The sequence below is a fragment of the Pinus tabuliformis genome, chromosome 2_2 (genome assembly GCF_031772625.1).
Source record: "Pinus tabuliformis cultivar Carrire ecotype Pingquan chromosome 2_2, CPIR1, whole genome shotgun sequence".
NCBI classification, from domain to species: domain Eukaryota; kingdom Viridiplantae; phylum Streptophyta; class Pinopsida; order Pinales; family Pinaceae; genus Pinus; species Pinus tabuliformis.
The window spans coordinates 323,793,893-323,812,617 of record NC_142300.1 but is presented as its reverse complement, the minus strand read 5'-3'; the positions used below and the strand labels follow the sequence as shown (position 1 = coordinate 323,812,617).

Genomic DNA, 18,725 nt, shown 5'->3' with positions numbered 1-18,725 from the left:
AACTCAATCGTGTCCTTGAACGATACTGACAACCCACTGATGAATCTCTAGATATTTTCTTTCTCCTCCTTAAGATAAGGTATATTTTCTTTCTCCTCCTTAAGATAAGGTACATATCTCAACAACTCTAAAAAGATGCTAGTATACTTCTCATCGGTCATAGATCCCATCTTCAGCGCATAAAACTCCTTTTCCATATCATCATAGTAACTCTTGGATATATACTTCTTCCTGAAAAGTCTCTCGAACTCACTCTAAGTCAACCCCTCTTCTCGATTGCCTCTTACATTCTTCACTTCTTCCCACCAAATGTCTGCTTTAGCTTTAAGACTGAAAGTAGCTATCTTGGCTTTCATATTCTCTGAGTAATCATGCAATCAGAAAAACTTATTCATCCCAAGCAACCAAGCTTTTGCATCCTGTGACTTCTTCATTTATCCATCAAATGTAGGAGGCTTTTCTTTCTTGAACTCCTCTGGCAAGTACTATTTCTTACTCCTATATGGATGGTGATAGTGATGACAATGTTGTCTCTTTAAACCAGAACTAGAATGAAACCCATTGTCATTACCCCTCTTGTCAGGTGTGTCAAAGAACCTATCATCTATGATTGCATCATCCATGTCAAACTTGTATCTTGATTTAGACCTGTTGCCATATGCCCCATTGGTCTTTTCCTCTTGTCCATGACCAATCCTAAGTGATTCTTATATCTACAAACCTGATAGACTCTAAAGGATGATTGCATTACTTCTCATGTGCCCTAGAAAGTCTTTCCTGTGACTAAATGATCATGTCATTATCTGCCTTACAACTTTTGATTTCTTCTTTCAAGCTTCTCTATGTATCTGCTACGTCAGGGGAGTAGTCATCACCATGTTTTTCATGTGATCTGTAGGGATAATCACATAAACTGTAGTCCACCATTTTGCTTGTCATCTTTGATCCTCTACTTCCTTCATATATACCATGTCAGATAAACCAAACATAAACATAATCAACATACCTCAATGAAGTTCAGGGAAGGCTATCTCGTCTGCAAAATCAATCCGGATTAGCACAACGCACATTATATATAATGAAATCAACATATCAATCATATCAACATCCACATCATCAACCTATACATGACAACACTATTTAATGAAAATCGCAATCCATGCATAACGAACACATATGCAATTGACATGCATGTGTGACAAACACATTCTGCGCATCTAGTCCAAGTGTTTGAACCTGAGAGCTCTAATACCATTCTATGATATCAGGTATCACCCAAAAAGAATGGAAAATCGCTCTGATAACATTTTGTAACCACCCCTCCCATATCCACCTAGTTTCATTGGACTGTCAAGGTAAACATGAGAGGAAGAGCTACTATGACATGACTCGACCTCCTAGGTTCCATTAAGGAAGAGGGGTCGACCACGGAAGACAACTGACATCTCATAACATTCTACGGGGTCTACAAGTCATTCATAAGTTGAATAATAACCCCAGGTGGCCAAAACCTAAGATGGACACCCTTTTCTCTATCTTTGGTCCCCAACCACACCCACAGCAAGCCCTCCAGGCGATTGGAAGCCTCCAACTGCATGCACAAGCTTGCGTCCATGCGATTTCAACCCAATTTTTCCAGTCGAGTGTGTGGTCCCGAGATTTGAGCCTAGATTCCAGGTCAACCTCCATACCACTACCTAGAACTTCCTGTAACTTCTCAGAATCACTAATTCCATGACAACAATGCTAGACATACAAACTTGAAGGCAAAACATGGCCTAGATTTCCTAGAACATAACGAGCATTTCATCAAACATATTGCAAACAAGTAAGTTACAGGTCATAAATGCATATCTGATCATAAAAGTTTAAGATTCATCTGAGAATCACCGAGAAGGCCCTATGCCCTCTCCACATAGTTGCAACACCACTTATTAGTCCATACATTCATCACCGATGAATAGCTAAACAATTATTTACAAGAGCCATAGAAGATACATATCATATAAACAACATATAACAAGAAAATAACCATCATATAAACCATGGCAACTCAGCCATAATATCACCAACACATTGCCAATAAATATACATGAATCACAATAGAAGAATAACTCTTATTAACATAAGAAAATACCAACCAAGTCAGGTACTTTCACTTACCACCCGACCATAGATTGGGCTGAACCGAATCTCTCTTTCATTCAATCACCCTCGCGCAATATTCCAAGCATGAATGTGGGATCTCATGGAATAAACCAAACAAAACCAAACTAGGGCTTCTAGAATCCAAACCACCTCAACTCTCAGCTAGTGATTCCACCTCACGTCAGACATCACTAACTCCAAACAGATTGGTCTCCACCCAAGCTGTCTAGGGCCTCAGGAACTAATAACTCAACCCATAGCCTTAGAGGGCTCTACAATATTTGTCCAACCCGTCACCAGGATTAGTAACTCAACTAACCAAGGGCTCAAGAGTGTTTGACCAACCTAGGCGCTAGGACTAGTAACTCAACCCAAGTTATTCCAGGGTTTCTCGAGTGTTTGTTTCAACCCACAACCATAAGGAATTATGAGCACCAACGATAAAACAAATCAATGGAAAAAACCCACAACACCATTGATATCTAGGAAATGGCAAGGTTAGGCTAAAAACCATTATCAATCTAGGCAATCCTCTACGCCAATGACATATCATAATCAGATAATCACATGCATATACCACGTATCCATAAATCAATAAGGAAATCACACATGCAAACTGTTACCTGCAAAGCAATCCAGCTTTAATTGTTGATCCACCTATTCCCAGTTTTCTTTTGCCTTATTTTTCCAAATCCAATGAAGCTAGAGTGCTCCAAGCATGCTTCAAGAATTTCTCTGAGTGTGTAAGAGTATGAGAGAGAGAGAACAGAAGAGAGCTCCAAGGTTAAATTGACAAAAGCTGTGAACTGATCCTCATAAGCTTTTTAATCATTGAGGCTTCTATTTTCTTCATTTTCCTCTATTTTTCCTTCAATTGTCCTAACATGCAAATTTGTGACCTTTCATCTCCCTTTTCTTCTATTTTCCATTAATTTCATAAATAAAATGTCGATTAATGTCACTTTGCCTTTGCTAATTTCCATAAGTCATTGATTAATCATCAATGATCCCCATTACTATGTTTTGCCCAACATTTAGCTTGGAATGGATGTCCCATGACCTTGGTTATTATTTTTATTTACATAGGAAATCAACTAGGGGCTGTTACATAGTGGTTAAGTTTGACTTTTTCAACTCTTAACTAGAGTTACAATATGGACTCTTATAGAGTTTTCTTTAACATGATCATGTGGGTAGTTTTTTTTCCACAAATAATGGGGGCTAACATGGCATCCTTTCAAATCATGTTGGTCAAACTAGGAAGGTCATCTTTTGTGTGACATAACTTTTGCATATAGTGCGAGGGGATGCAATTCTTAAGTGATTGTTTTACCCTAATAAAATGTCATTTGATGCCCCAAATTAGTTCCAGAAAGTTTGAGTCTCAAATTTGTTAAACTAAGACCCGTCAGTAAATACGGTTTTGTGAGCCAATTTCTTCATATTTCTACTATAAAAACATCAAAATAAATAAAAAATAATATAATAATCCAATCCAGATAAATTAATTATAAAATTTAAAAAAATCAATTTTCTAGTAATAAAACTGTAACCAAACAACAAACCTTAATCATCTACATAGGAAAACTAAAATAATTCTATTTCCTAACCTTACGTCACTTCTATAAACTTTAGCACATCTAAACTTTAAAATTTAACATAATGTTCCTTTTGTAATGGAAAGAAATAACTCAAATTGAATTGTCTAAGAATGTATATAGGGCTCGACATATGACCAGGCAAGAAACCTCTCTAAGTGGTTGCCAATCATGGGTCAAAAATTCAAATTTGTGTAAGCTAAACGTGTTATTGAGTGATGCGTGGAACATCAAGCGGTGATTTTAATAATATTAAATAGTGCTTTTAATAATATTAAGGAATACTTAAGAAAATAAAATTATAAATAATCTTACTCACTCATTGTAAATTGAGGGCTATGTTGTAAGAACTGAGTCTGAATAAAAGCGGTCAGCGAATTGTTTTCGGCTTGTTGCCAGGATGAGCTTCTCTAAGATGTCAATAAAACAATACTCGGTAATTCACTTAATACCAAGAAAACATGATCCCTATATTATTCACAAGCTTCTCACGTACACTTAATTCATAAAACTGGGAAGTTCCAATACCATAGAGAATATGTGTATTTTCCTGATAAAAAATAGTTTGTATTGCGAGATGTAAAAGTCTTATTGGTTGGTTGATGGAAATAAAGCCTTTGTAAATATTAATATCGTAAAGACGGCTGAAAATGTTAATTGGTCACCCACAAAATAATTCGTATGAAAATGTTTATGAGTTTTGGATATATGATGTGCACGTTGTTGAGATATTTTTAGATATTAAGTTATTAGTTCAATTTTTTATTTGAGTGTTATTTTTGGACATGACTATGATGTAATTTCATTATTATGAAATTAAAAAAAAAAATTACATAAAAGAAGAGATGTGTTAAGTCAATATTTACATATTTAATTGTTTTATCTCTGATTGCTGGCAGTATGTAGAAGATGAATTTGCATTCACATCAAGGTTGTGGGTGTAAGGCCTCCGAGCTGCGGTGCGACGGGCGCCGGGCGGGCGATCGTGCACAAGGGCGCGGGCGGGCACACAGGCGCGCGGGCAAACGGGAGTGCGACGAGCTGCGACGTTGGTGCGACGATCATACGCGTTAAATGTGACGAAATGCGACGATAAGGAGCGTGTGCAAAAATGGCTAAGTGTTAGTACACTTGAGCGTATATGGGAGTTTATATGCATATTATATGAAAATAATATGAACATATTATATGCGATATGAACATATTATATTATATGCATATGTGAATAAAATATAATATAATAAGCCACATGTAAAGGGGATATGTGAATAATGGAGCACATACGACAAACACTTATGTAATACGAAAGGTATATATACATGGAATAATAAAACAATAAAGTATAAATCAAATTCGACATGTAATAAAGTATGTAGAGCATACGACAAAGAATATGAGGTCGGCCATGGATTAACACCATGTAATATCACATTCGAAGGAATATATATAAGATATGCATGGGAGCTCATAAAGCATCGAACTCCACTTGGATACCTTCGCATAAGGACAAGGAAAAAGTGCGAAGTCTTGAGGATATGCGCATACCTCATGCGCATAAGAGTTAAGAAGATCTCGCATGTTTTAGGTTGGTTTATGTGAAGGGTTGTCACGGTTGAGGAGGTTTTTTTTACTCGGTTTTATGCAGGTTTTTGTAAAGAGGTTGAGTGGCTCGGGTGAGCACTCTCTCTTGGACAAGGGTGCATGAAACGTTGTAAAAGGCAGGTGGCCTATATTTTGTAAGAATATTGGTTAAGTGTGAAGTTTGGCACACTTGTTGTAAAATCTGGTATTCTTGGTATAAATAACATTGTTGGGCAGACTGTTCGGGGAGTTGCCCCTCCCTTCATATTGTGTATTGCTCTCAGTTTATTGTTGATGATTGTTGAATGAGAATGTTCTTTAATGAAGTATAAAAGATAACATTTATTCGGTTATAAGAACACAAGTTAACTAAGTTTATGTTGAAGTAGGCATAGTCCATAAACGTGAGTATTGTTAAAAAGAAAGCGTTCGGTGGTGCCGCACCTCGTCGGCACGGTTGAAAGACTACCGTAGGCTTGGGGGCGTGACAGTTGGTATCAGAGCTCGGTCAGAGCTGGTGACAGATGAAGATGTCTATCTTGCAGAGATTGGGTTATACATCCTTGAAAGAATTCGGAAGGAGTCTACTTGAAGAGTCAGAAAGAATAGAACAAGGATTTGTAGAATGGGGCAAAAGGTTGTTTGAAACAAAGAATACTCTCTGTACTTTGATTAAGGAAGGGGTTTCTGATATGGAGAAAGCTCTTCAACTTGCAAAGGAAATAGAGTTAATTGAAGCTGAATTCGAGAGGCTCAAGATAAGAAATAAGGAATTGGGACATCTCATGGCCTTGAAGAAGGACGCTGAGGAAGAACTTCTTCAACCCGGTTGGACAATGGAGCAAGGTGAAGTAGCAGATTGTGCCATCAAGGAAGAGGAAGTCGTGATGATCAAGGATGTTGAAGACATGACTACGATGAAGGATGAACTTGAGGCTGATCAAGTTGAACCAGGATCGTACAGTTTGTCAACATGTATGGATGAGGTCACTCACACGGAGGAACCTCATGATGATGAAGTAAGTATTGGTACTTGTGTTTCATTTGGGCATTTGGTAGATGGGCCATGTGTAGTGAAGGGCAAAGTCAGGTTGCCAAGGCAAGAGGACATCTTACCATGGATGACTATGATGGAACCTTGTATGGAGAAGCAAGGATTGTCAACTATTGCAGGGCTTGTTGGAGCTACTTATGACCTTATGGTTGAAGGTGCAAAGGCCCTTGACAAGGGTGGGACTTGATGATCGTTGTGGAGGATTGGGTCATGCTTTAGAGACTTTGGCTAAGTGCCCCGGCATGACTCATGGACAGATTGAGGAGGGCACACACTTGAGATGTTTTGGGTGGACTTCTCATGGTCGAGACCAAGAGCAAGTCTTGGTGGACACTTTGGTGGAGGAGCTATGGTGAAGGGACTCATGACATGATGATGGATGGTTGGGTGACCGAGTTCACTAAACCGAAGATAGCAGCTTGAGTGAGGATGACCGATTGTTGTGGTAGGTCTACTTGGTTGGACTACCTGGACAACATAGTCATGGACATCAGGTTGGAGACTTGAAAGACATGGAGACCTGAGGATGGCACATTGCAGATGATGAAGAGGGCTTCATGAACCTGAATGGGGCACATCGAGAGTTGATTACTTGGATGGAGTTGTGAGCAGCTATGGAGCATTCCTACTACATGAGGAGCTGAGGCATATTGTATGCTTGCTGTGAGGAGCTGAGGCATATTGTATGCTTGCTGAGGTGTGGTTGGGGGACGGCTTATGGAGCTCATGATGACATGAGATTGTTGTGACTTTTAGGGACTTCATGGACGGTGGACTTAGAAGATCTGATACATTGAGGAACTGAAGTCAGATGACTTTGATGCAGTATGGAATGCATACTTTCAAAGTACCTGTATGGGCATGGCTTGGAGGAGTGACTTGATGTGGAGGATCGATGAGGCACTTTGGAGTGATAGAGTTACAATGATGATGCTTTGACATGGATGGTGAGCTTGGTGGCAGTGGTCACTAGGCCGAGACATAGTGGAGAAAGAGTCTCTACATATGTTGCGAGGATGTTTGCCTTGTGTAGAAAGGTCGACATCCTGAATGATGATGATCTTGGTGGAGAGCTACCGAGATGATATGTTGTCGAGGACGACAACGATTTCAGGTGGAGGAGAATGTAAGGCCTCCGAGCTGTGGTGCGACGGGCGCCGGGCGGGCGATCGTGCACAAGGGCGCGGGCGGGCACACAGGCGTGTGGGCAAACGGGAGTGCGACGAGCTGCGATGTTGGTGCGACGATCATACGCGTTAAATGTGACGAAATGCGACGATAAGGAGCGTGTGCAAAAATGGCTAAGTGTTAGTACACTTGAGCGTATATGGGAGTTTATATGCATATTATATGAAAATAATATGAACATATTATATGCGATATGAACATATTATATTATATGCATATGTGAATAAAATATAATATAATAAGCCACATGTAAAGGGGATATGTGAATAATGGAGCACATACGACAAACACTTATGTAATACGAAAGGTATATATACATGGAATAATAAAACAATAAAGTATAAATCAAAGCCGACATGTAATAAAGTATGTAGAGCATACGACAAAGAATATGAGTTCGGCCATGGATTAACACCATGTAATATCACATTCGAAGGAATATATATAAGATATGCATGGGAGCTCATAAAGCATCGAACTCCACTTGGATACCTTCGCATAAGGACAAGGAAAAAGTGCGAAGTCTTGAGGATATGCGCATACCTCATGCGCATAAGAGTTAAGAAGATCTCGCATGTTTTAGGTTGGTTTATGTGAATGGTTGTCACGGTTGAGGAGGTTTTTTTTACTCGGTTTTATGCAGGTTTTTGTAAAGAGGTTGAGTGGCTCGGGTGAGCACTCTCTCTTGGACAAGGGTGCATGAAACGTTGTAAAAGGCAGGTGGCCTGTCTTTTGTAAGAATATTGGTTAAGTGTGAAGCTTGGCACACTTGTTGTAAAATCTGGTATTCTTGGTATAAATAACATTGTTGGGCAGACTGTTCGGGGAGTTGCCCCTCCCTTCATATTGTGTATTGCTCTCGGTTTATTGTTGATGATTGATGAATGAGAATGTTCTTTAATGAAGTATAAAAGATAACATTTATTCGGTTATAAGAACACAAGTTAACTAAGTTTATGTTGAGGTAGGCGTAGTCCATAAACGTGAGTATTGTTAAAAAGAAAGCGTTCGGTGGTGCCGCACCTCGCCGGCACGGTTGAAAGACTACAGTAGGCTTGGGGGCGTGACAGTGGGGGAGCAGTGTCTCTCTCGAACCCGCTCCCAGAGCGCACTCCCTTCGGGAGCGATCCCGGGAGCAAAATTTTCACTCCCTAGCCTTTTTTGCAGTTTTTTTTGCAAAAACATTCTAAATGCCTTTTTTATTTTTATTTTTAAGAAACAATATTGTTTTAGTGGGGCAGCCTAATGATCAAGCCTATGGCCCTAGTATTGATATGTAATTCATGGTAATGTTAAATTCTTAAAGTAAAGGTGACATTTAAATTTTTAACATTACCATGAAATGACTAAGGATGTTTGAGAGTGGTCCCGAGCTCATTGGATTTCATATGGAGAAAGTAGAATTTTAGATCTCATTCAAAATCCATTGGACTTGTAAGTTTTTCAAGATTTCAGGATTGGGGGGATTGCAATGTTTCCATTGGATTTTGTCATGTATTAGAGTATGAGCACCAATCTCTCTATATGCTTTGATGTTAGTGACATTAATTGTCGAACTCCTCTATCATGACCCTACTAAAAATGCATCCATTACTCGAACAAAATCTTGACTTGACATGCTATGTTTTTCCTATCTTATGTTAATGTTTAAAGGGTGATATTAATGACAAAGATCCCTATACAGATCCTGGATATTAATGCTTAGAGGGTGATATTAATGACAAAAATCCTGGTTTTCCAACCAGACTCAAAAATTAAACCTTTCTCGCGGCAGCAAGAGGTTCAAGCATTAACAATAGATAGTAGATTTACTTGTCTTTTCTAGTTTCTAGTAGTTTTTATAACTATTGACTCTTTCATATTTATTATGATATTTTTTGTACACCAATTTAACTCTGAGGTTTTAAATTGGCAATTATAACTCATTGGTGATGGATTATGAATATGATGCTTCGTGAAAGTTAAAGTTCTTTCATTTCATTTCATTATATAACATTTCATTTCATGTTAGAATTTTTATATAATTTTGGTGAGTGATCAATGATGATAATTGTTATGTATTGAATTTTGAAAGCTTGAAACTTTAAAATTAATGAATCATAAAACTTTATATATTATATGTTATTAACTTGTTGATATAATTGATAAAAATTATAACTTCTAAATAATTAATGTTATTTAATCTATATATTTAATTAATCATTCTATATATTTTTATTAACATATATACATAAAAATATATATTATATAAAAATTGACTTCCTATTTACTTCTGAATTAAGAACTTTTAAAAATATCGCTCCCTCTCGTTCCCCGCTTTCGCCCCTCCCAAAAAACCTTGATTCACATATTTGATTGTTTCATCTCTGACTGTTGGCCGTATGTAGAAGATAAATTTGTATTCACATATTTGATTGTTTCATCTTGACTGTTGCAGCATGGAGAAGATGATTGAAGCATACTATCGATTTGTTGAGAAAAATAGCCATTCCCAGCAACCGCACCTACCGGTATGTTTTTTTTATTTACCGAAATGTCAAATGAAAATATTTTTATAATTAAGTTTAAAAGTTTGATTATGGTATTCTAGTGTGGAAAATGTCTCTTTAGATTATTTTATTTATTAATTTTTTGGTTAATTACAAGTTCGATTACGATCACCATCTGAAAAGTAAATTTATGGTTCAGCAAAAGTTCCTATAGAATTTAAGACTTGCTTATTAATGAAAAGACCCTTGAATTATTCCCTGGAAACAAATTCACCCCTTTTGAACACGTTAATATTTTCCTGTAAATTTACATATAATTTACGTATCTTTTGCCGTAAAATTGATTGTGCTTTGGAATCTTTTAAATGAGCAAAATTATCGAGCATTGTTTTAGTATGAAAACATTGGTACTTTGAAGAGCACCATTGTTCTTCGCCTTTGAGGCTAGCTTTGTAGCCTTTACACGGAAACTTTCCATGTAAAGTGCTTGGAGAATTTTTCCCCACTTTGGTGTATCCAACTTGTTTCTAGCACCTATGATCATATGACGGGTTGTTGTTTTGGATACAATGGTTTCAATAACTTGTGTCTATTACAATTAGATTATGTGTTTTTTTAATCCTTATTCATAATTTCATTTTAAATTATAGTTACCAAGTTTAATATGATATAGGACTAATTTGATTTAATATTTTTCAATTTGGTAAAAAATTGTCAATATGTTTAAAAAAATCACTTATATATTTCAAAGTCTAGTAATTTATTAGTAATTCAAGTTTTTTTTGAGTAAGTGTGCATGTCGCTTTGAATGCCTTGCTAATTGGACCCTTTCTCTAGGCTTTGAGGAATATAAACGACAATGGATTAATTCTTTTTCATGGTTTGGGAAAAGCTTAAACCCATATTAAATTAGTTTTAATGTCCCCATCCTCTGCTTTGATGTCTTCAGTCCTATATCATATATTGAATCAACTTTTTTAGGGATAACTTGGCCGAACCGAACAAACTAATGAATTTTTGATTTTTTTTTTTACCAATTTTGCCAAAGTTGGTAACTATGCCTTGAACTACAATGTTAAATGCCTCAAGTCAACTCAACATAGTTTATCCAATGAATGCACAAGGCATATGTCCAACCAAGACATAAAAGCATTCCACAACAATATTTATTCTATTTTGCACATTTAGAGAATGACAAGGATATACATGTAAGAAGGACATCCAAACACATATGTCATCCACACATATACATAGGATGTGAGGATGAAAACCACTCCAAATGAGTTCCTAACACCCTTATGTCATATATATAAAAAGGTGGTAACGATACAAGATATAATGAAGGGAGCTTGGCTAAACTTGTGACTCGTTATAATGGTACAGAGAGGTTGCGTATAATGATACAAAAATCAACCTCAAATCTAACTCCCACAAGCCTATCTCAAGAATCATCCGCCCAATTTGTCTTACGAATCATCCCAACTCGCTGTAGAATTTCGTTTGAGTGATCCCAAACAATGCCTCAAGGTTAGCCTTGAAATCTTATCCACAAGGTAGCAAAAGTTGTTGCATTGTTCGCCTTATTAGCACAATGCAAAACTCTTTGGCTCCTTGGGTGAGTTCGTCCATTGAATGTCTTCTTGCTTAAATTCATCTTGGATAATTGTCTCCTCCTTGTCTATCACACTTGGCCTCTCCATGTCTCCTCCTATATATAAGAGCCTTTCCTCTTCGTTCGGAGTAACACATCTCATGGAGTTGGCCCAAACTATATCATCCATCCCCATGTTTGGTGCACTTGATTTTTTGAATTCATCTATGCTTTCAAAAATACATTCTAAAAAACACAAAATTGACATCTAACCAAAAATTGTTTGGCCTAATTCTAGCCTAAAGATCCAAAACTTATAATAGTTAAACAATGTATCAATTAAAGGTTGTCAAAATATGGAATGAAAATGAAGTGCACATACATATTTGTATTTTGTTCTTTTGTGTTAGAATACTGTAGCATGTTTCATATAAACTACTACAACCATATAACTTAAACGGTTGGTAAACATTATTAAACATCAATCCATGATAAGTATCAAAACACTAACCCCATTTACATCTTAAATTGCCTAGGTTAAAAAAAAGAAAAAAGAGTTAGCTAAATAATAACTTTATTATTTTTAGCCTTATTATTAATTATAAAAAAAGTTAATAGATGAGTGTTTAAAACATGTAACAATATTCTTAACCATGGATATCCACCTCCACTTTACCATGAAAATTCTTAACTTGTAAATAACCCTTATTACAATATCATGGCTTATCAATACCACTTATGCAATATGATTTGTTGATATGACATTTTCTTTAATTAATTAATTTGAGATAAATTAGTTAAAAGAGCATAGATAGATCTTAATCCTTGATATGTGAATACTATAATGGATATTCTAACATATTCTATGGAGGTTAAATTTCTACCATCCACCTAATAATTATTGATAATTAAATTAAAATTGTTGAAGGATTATTCCGAAATAGACATGTCTGTAGGCATAATTAAATGGTTGCGTGATACATTTCATATTATTGAGATTATAAAAAATAAAAAAATCAATGAAATTATAAATTTATTTTAAAATTAACATATAAGATAATATATATACATTTAGAAAGACATGTAAAAAGATTTTTAGTTATGGAGATTAACCAAAACTTTATTACTGATGTTTTTAACTTGTAAATAGGCTTTGTTACAATATCATGGACCAATACTATAATTTAATTGTGTGTCATATTTCCCCACAAGTTGGAACAACGAGGTCCAAAGCTTCCCTATAAATATTGTATCTCTATCCAATATAATAATCAACAAAAGACCCAAATGCTTCAGCACATTTTGGAATAACTTCTTTGTTGTCTCCTTTACACTACATGGAACCTTTGTCGAAATGAAGATGGCATACTTGGAGAATTATTCAACAAGAACCAACACCCCATTTTACCCTTGTACCAAAGGAAGTTGTGAAATGAAGTCCATCCAGATATTCACCCAAGGTTTTTCTAGAACTGGTAAAGGCTAGAACAATCCTTCTTGACCCTTGATATTAGACTTATCTTGTTGGTAAAAAATGCAAGTTCGGACATAATCCTTCACATCTCACCTCACGTATCCCTAAAAGTATGTTGTCTCCAACAATGCCAATGTCCTTTGTTGTCCTGGGTCGCTAGCCCAAGGCGAGTCATTGTTGAGAAATGGCAACAAGAAATTCTTGTTTAATGCGTCCTTGAATTAAACTGAGAATTAAAATCAAATTCTATTCTGATATCAACTTTTAAATAGTTAATTAAGTTTAATTAACATAAATTAGCTTAGGAATTTCGAGTTGGAAGTGTTTTGGAAGTCATGTAAGTGTTCTCCCAAAATTTTAGGAGTCCAGTTTGAGTTTAGATCTAGTTGTAATTAGATAGCTCAGTTTACTAAGTTATAGTCAGTTAAATTAATTCTAACTGTTGTTGAAAATAGCAACAAGAAATGATAAAAACAGAATCCAGAAATTCCAATTTTAATTTGTCCTTGAATTAAAATCGAATTTAGTCTCACCAACTACTTGGAAATAATTAATTAATTCATTATAGATTAATTAGTTGGAGAAATTCAAGTTAGAAGTCTTTCTGAAGTCATGCAAGAGTTATCCCTTAAATTAAGGAGATTATCCCTTAATTCAGGAGATAAGATTGAGTTATATTTGAGTTGTAATTAGTTAACTCAGTTTACTAGTTAAGTCCAGTTAAATTAGTTCCAAAATGTTTGAGGAACTAATTGTGAGTTATCAGTCAATTGATGCATGCATGCACTCAACTAGTGTACTCCAGATGATAGAAGATTCCCTCATCAGAAACTCATGCATGTCTATTCTGAGAAAGACCCAGTTGAGCTAGATGTCAAGGACAATGTACTATCAATGGCATGTGTTTTCCTATAAAGGAAAATCATGCATGCAGTCAAGGTAAGGTTCCTTGAGGATTGTGTTGTTTTGACAGTGTGTGAGATCGGTGTCAGAGATCAGTGTTCCACTTGGTTGAGAGTTTTTCACTTGGTAATAGGAGGATCACCCAGGAGAAACTGCACAAGGACATAGGAGCTTGGAGGGCAGAGAGGAAGGTTTGTGAGAAGCTTTGATTGCCTGTGAGTATCCAGGAGGATTGTAATGAGAGCTGGCTAGCTGTGAGAGCTAAGGCTTTGTATAATTCCTATGTATTTCCACCTTGTATGATAATACAGATAGTGGGGTTTTTAGTTGAGACTTTCCCCAAAGTATTTTCATGTGTATAGTGATTTCTTCTTTTTCTGGTTATATGTGCTCAGCTTTGATTCAACTTGATCTTTAAGCTTCTGCAAATTGACAGTAGAAGTAGATTATGGTATTTTTCTTTGGTATATTGCATTATCGGGTTAATCTACAGTGAAATTTTCTACAGAGATCTCAAAGGTAGATTTGTAGAGAATTTGTAGAATTTCTACAACTGTTTGTGGAACTAATAGAGGATTAACAGTGAGTTGGTGCACAATGAATCCACAAGTGCTACAACGGTCAACTGAAGATTCCCTCATGAGAAACTCATGCATGTCAGTTCTGAGAAAGACCCAGTTGAGACTAGAGTACGGGAACAATGTACTATCAATTGTATGATTTACTGAGTTGTAAATATCATGCATGCAATCAAGAAGAGGGCCTAATCAGGATTGTGCAGTTTTGGAAGCATGAATTCCCTTTAAATACATGCTATTCATCCTAGGAATTGCGCAAGGAAAAATGGGTTTGGCAGGTAGTGGAAATTGGCTAAGTGTTGGCTAATCGTGGGCTTTTGAGGTAGAGAGTTGAGCATACCTATGCGGAACTGTTTTGTGACAACAAGCTTTGTATCTTCACTCATATTTATGATTAATGCAATACAGATAGGCGGGGTTTTGAGTTGTGGCTTTCCCCAGGAAAACTTGTTTTGTTATGTGCCATTGATTTGTCTTCTTCTTGTTTATATTGTTTTCATCGATCTATTGGCTTCTGCTGGTTGAAAGTAGAAGTAGATTCTTGTCTCTTATTTTAGTAGATTACATGAGCTTGTGAATCTACGGGAAATTTTACATGCTATCAGAGTTGAATTCAATATATTAGAGGAGATTTCGAAGTTTTTAGTTTTGGGTTACAGGTGAAATTCGAATTTGCAATACATACTTTAGATGACGTTCTACAGTTTCGGCTCAAGTATGCTTTGGAATGTAGCTCAAATTATATAATAGCCTGGAGGGATAGAATAGAGGTTGTGCTGGAGGATAATGGCTTGAAGGAATTCCTTAATCAAGACATTCCTAAGCCAACAACATCAGATGCATAAAATCTGGTCGAATGGAAGAAGTGTGTGGCGAAGACGAGGGGGATAATCCTTGAGGGAGTTCGAGAGCACATTGTCTCGAGTCTCCATGGCAAGGAAATTCCGTATGCTATGTGGAAAGAATTGACGGACTTGTATCAAAACAACAGTGAACAAATCAAATTGGCACTAAAAGAAAAACTGCGAAAAGTCAAAATGGAGAAAGGCGAGACTATTCCAAAGTACTTGACCAAGTTCACTCAATGTCATCATGAACTTGGAAGTGTTAGAATCATGATTGTCGAGGATGATATGGTGAGTCTTGCTCTTCCGGGACTTCCAAAGAGTTGGCCTTGTTATCAGGACTTTGTCAATGGTGGGGAGAAGCTGCTAGATTGGGAACGACTGTGGTCGGGTTTGATGCAGGAGGAGATCAGGAAAAACACCAAGGATGGCTCTTCATCAAAGATTGATGATGAAGAGAATTGTGCCTTAGAGACTAAGGCGAAGAAGGGGAAAGGGAAAGCTTCCTATTCTAAATCGGATTCATGTCATGGACACAAGAAGAAAGACATGATGAGAGTGAAATGCTTTCATTGTCATGAGATGGGCCATTTTTCTATAAATTGTCCACTCAAGAAATCCAAGAAGAAGTCCTCAGAGGAGCAACGAGTGAGGCTTTGGTCTGTCAATTCAAATTGGACTTTTCCCTCATTACATTCATGGTGTCACCAATGATGGGAAGTGTATGGTACTTAGACAATGGGGCTTCATTCCACATTACTGGCAACAAGGAGTTATTCAGTGCCTTGGAGGAGAAAGATCTCCAGATGCATATCGAGATGGGTGACGACGGTAGGTATCGCGCTACTTGATTGGGCACAGTTATTTTTCAGAGGGAACATGGGGCTCCACTCACCTTGAAGAATGTTATGTATGTGCCTGGGCTGAAGAAGAACTTGGTATTCCTTGCCATGCTTGAGGATGGAGGCTATGATGTGATATTCTCGAAAGGAAAGGCGTTCCTTCAACACATCGCCATTGGTCAAGTAAAGAAGATAGGGATTCAGGTGAAGAATCTGTATAAGCTGGAGGTAGAGCATTGTGTTGCTTTGAGCATGAAAGCACAGATGGTGCAGAGTCGAGATGTTGGTGAGTTATGACACTTGCATCATGTTTATTTGAACATCATGCAACAGATCTCCACTGGTTTTCCCAAAGGTACATTAGATCAGGTTGATACATGCAAGGGGTGTACTTTAGGTAAATACACCAAGTCTTCCTTTTACGACAGAGACAGTCGAGCAGAGACTATTCTAGAGCGATTCCATTCAGATATGTGTGAACCATTCTCAACAGCATCCACGACCAAACACAAGTATTATGTTATATTTCTTGATGACTTTTCTCGTAAATGTTGAATATTTTTCATGCAGAAGAAGGATCAAACTTTCACAAAGTTTTGTGAATTTAAAGCATTGGTTGAGAAAGAGTCACGCAAGAAGGGTAAAGCTTTATGGGGTGATAACGGTGGTGAGTATGTCCCAAACGAGTTTAAGAACTTCTGTGTAGTGGAAGGGATTAAACGAGAGTTGACAACACCCGATAACTCTTAGCAGAATGGGGTGGTCGAGAGGAAGAATAAAAGCATAGTAGGGGCAACCAAGTCAATGTTGCATGATTAGGGAACCGTACCCACATCGGATACTTGGGATGAAGACATTAGGGGAGAGTAAGATGCCAGATGTTGGTCATTTCGGGATTTTTGGGTCATTGGTATATTGCCATGTGACCAAGGATGCGCGGAAGAAACTTGAGTCGACAAAAAAGTTGGGGATATTTGTGGGGTACACTGATACACTTCACAACTATCGGGTGTACTTTCCGACCAATAGGATGATAGTGGTTCAGAGGGATGCTAGATTCGATGAAGAGAAGGCCATGAGAGGTTTCCCTTGAGAGGGAGCTTCAGCTACATGCAGTTGAAGAGATTTTAGCTCCTAAGGTTGAGTAGCCTCAGATTGATGTGGAGCAGCCACATGAAGAGGATCCAGGAGTGGAGACATCCACTCAGGAAAAGTCTTCTAGACATGGGAGAAAGCGCACCAGAGAGGTGGATAGATTGTTGTTGGATGCTAGAGAGAATGTGGGAGCACCCACATCACAACACAAACAGAGGAGGCCATGTGACAGGTACACTGGACACATGGCTCTTATGACCGGATGTGTTGTGATAGAGCCATCTTCCTTTGAGGAAGCAGTGCAACATCCAATTTGGGTTGATGCCATGGTGGAGGAGTATGACTCTATAGTTCATAACAATGTTTGGTATGTGGTCTTGAGATCGAAGGATAACTCTGTGGTGAGCTTTCGTTGGATTTACAAAGTAAAGTAAGCTACAAATGGTAGTGTGGAGAAGCATAAGGCTAGATTTGTGGTCCGTGGCTTTTCACTGGTAGAGGGGATTGACGATGATGAGACCTTTGCTCTTGTTGCAAGGTACTATTCAATCAGATCTATATTGGCACTATCAGCACAGATGGGTTGGAAGATACATCAGATGGATGTAAAAACAATGTTCCTTAATGGCACTATTGAGGAAGCGGTGTACATAAAGCAGCCTGAAGGTTTTGAAACCATCGACCATGAGTCCCATGTGTTCTGGCTAAAGAGAGCGTTGTATGGGTTGAAGCAAACACCTCGTGCTTGGTACACCAAGATAGATAGCTACTTCACCGGTAAAATGTTGATCATTGTACTTGATGTTGATGATCTCATATTGACAAGTGATGGTCAGCTGATCAAATCTTGCAAGGAGGACCTTGCAAGAGAGTTTGAGATAAAGGACTTGGGGCTCGTGCATTAATTTTTGGGCATGGAAGTATGGCAGGGTGATGGGGAGTTGTTTGTGTCTCAAGGCAAGTATGCCAACGAGATACTCAGGAGGTTCCACATGGAGAGCTGCAAGCCTATGGAGACTCTTCTAGTTGGTAACTGGAGGAAGGAGGATGCTACTTGGGGAGAGGTAGTGGAAGCTACTATTTACAAACAACTCGTGGGTTCACTCATGTACTTGGTGAACACATAATCGATTTTATACTATGTAGTTAACCAATTTAGTTAAGCAATGGTTAGGCCTACCAAGCTGTATTGAAGGCGAAAAAGCATGTATTGAGATGCCTCAGGGGCACTACTCAGTACGGCTTACGGTACAAAAGTACAAAGGGAGTGAAGCTTTAAGGCTTCATGGATGCAGATTGGGCAAGAAGACCATTCGACTAGAAAAGCACATCAGGAGGG

At 37.6% G+C, this 18,725-nt stretch overlaps 1 protein-coding gene across 2 annotated transcripts in view; it reads left to right on the top strand.

Annotated features, from left to right (window-relative positions):
• LOC149192594 (MADS-box transcription factor 23-like) overlaps nucleotides 1-18,725 on the top strand; it is a 417,351-nt gene that overhangs the window by 139,713 nt on the left and 258,913 nt on the right. For both annotated transcript variants that reach the window (XM_089406417.1, XM_089406416.1), the window contains exon 3: nucleotides 10,007-10,079. In XM_089406417.1, coding sequence (XP_089262543.1) covers nucleotides 10,007-10,079 — 73 coding nt within the window. The remainder of the gene's footprint in view (nucleotides 1-10,006; nucleotides 10,080-18,725) is intronic.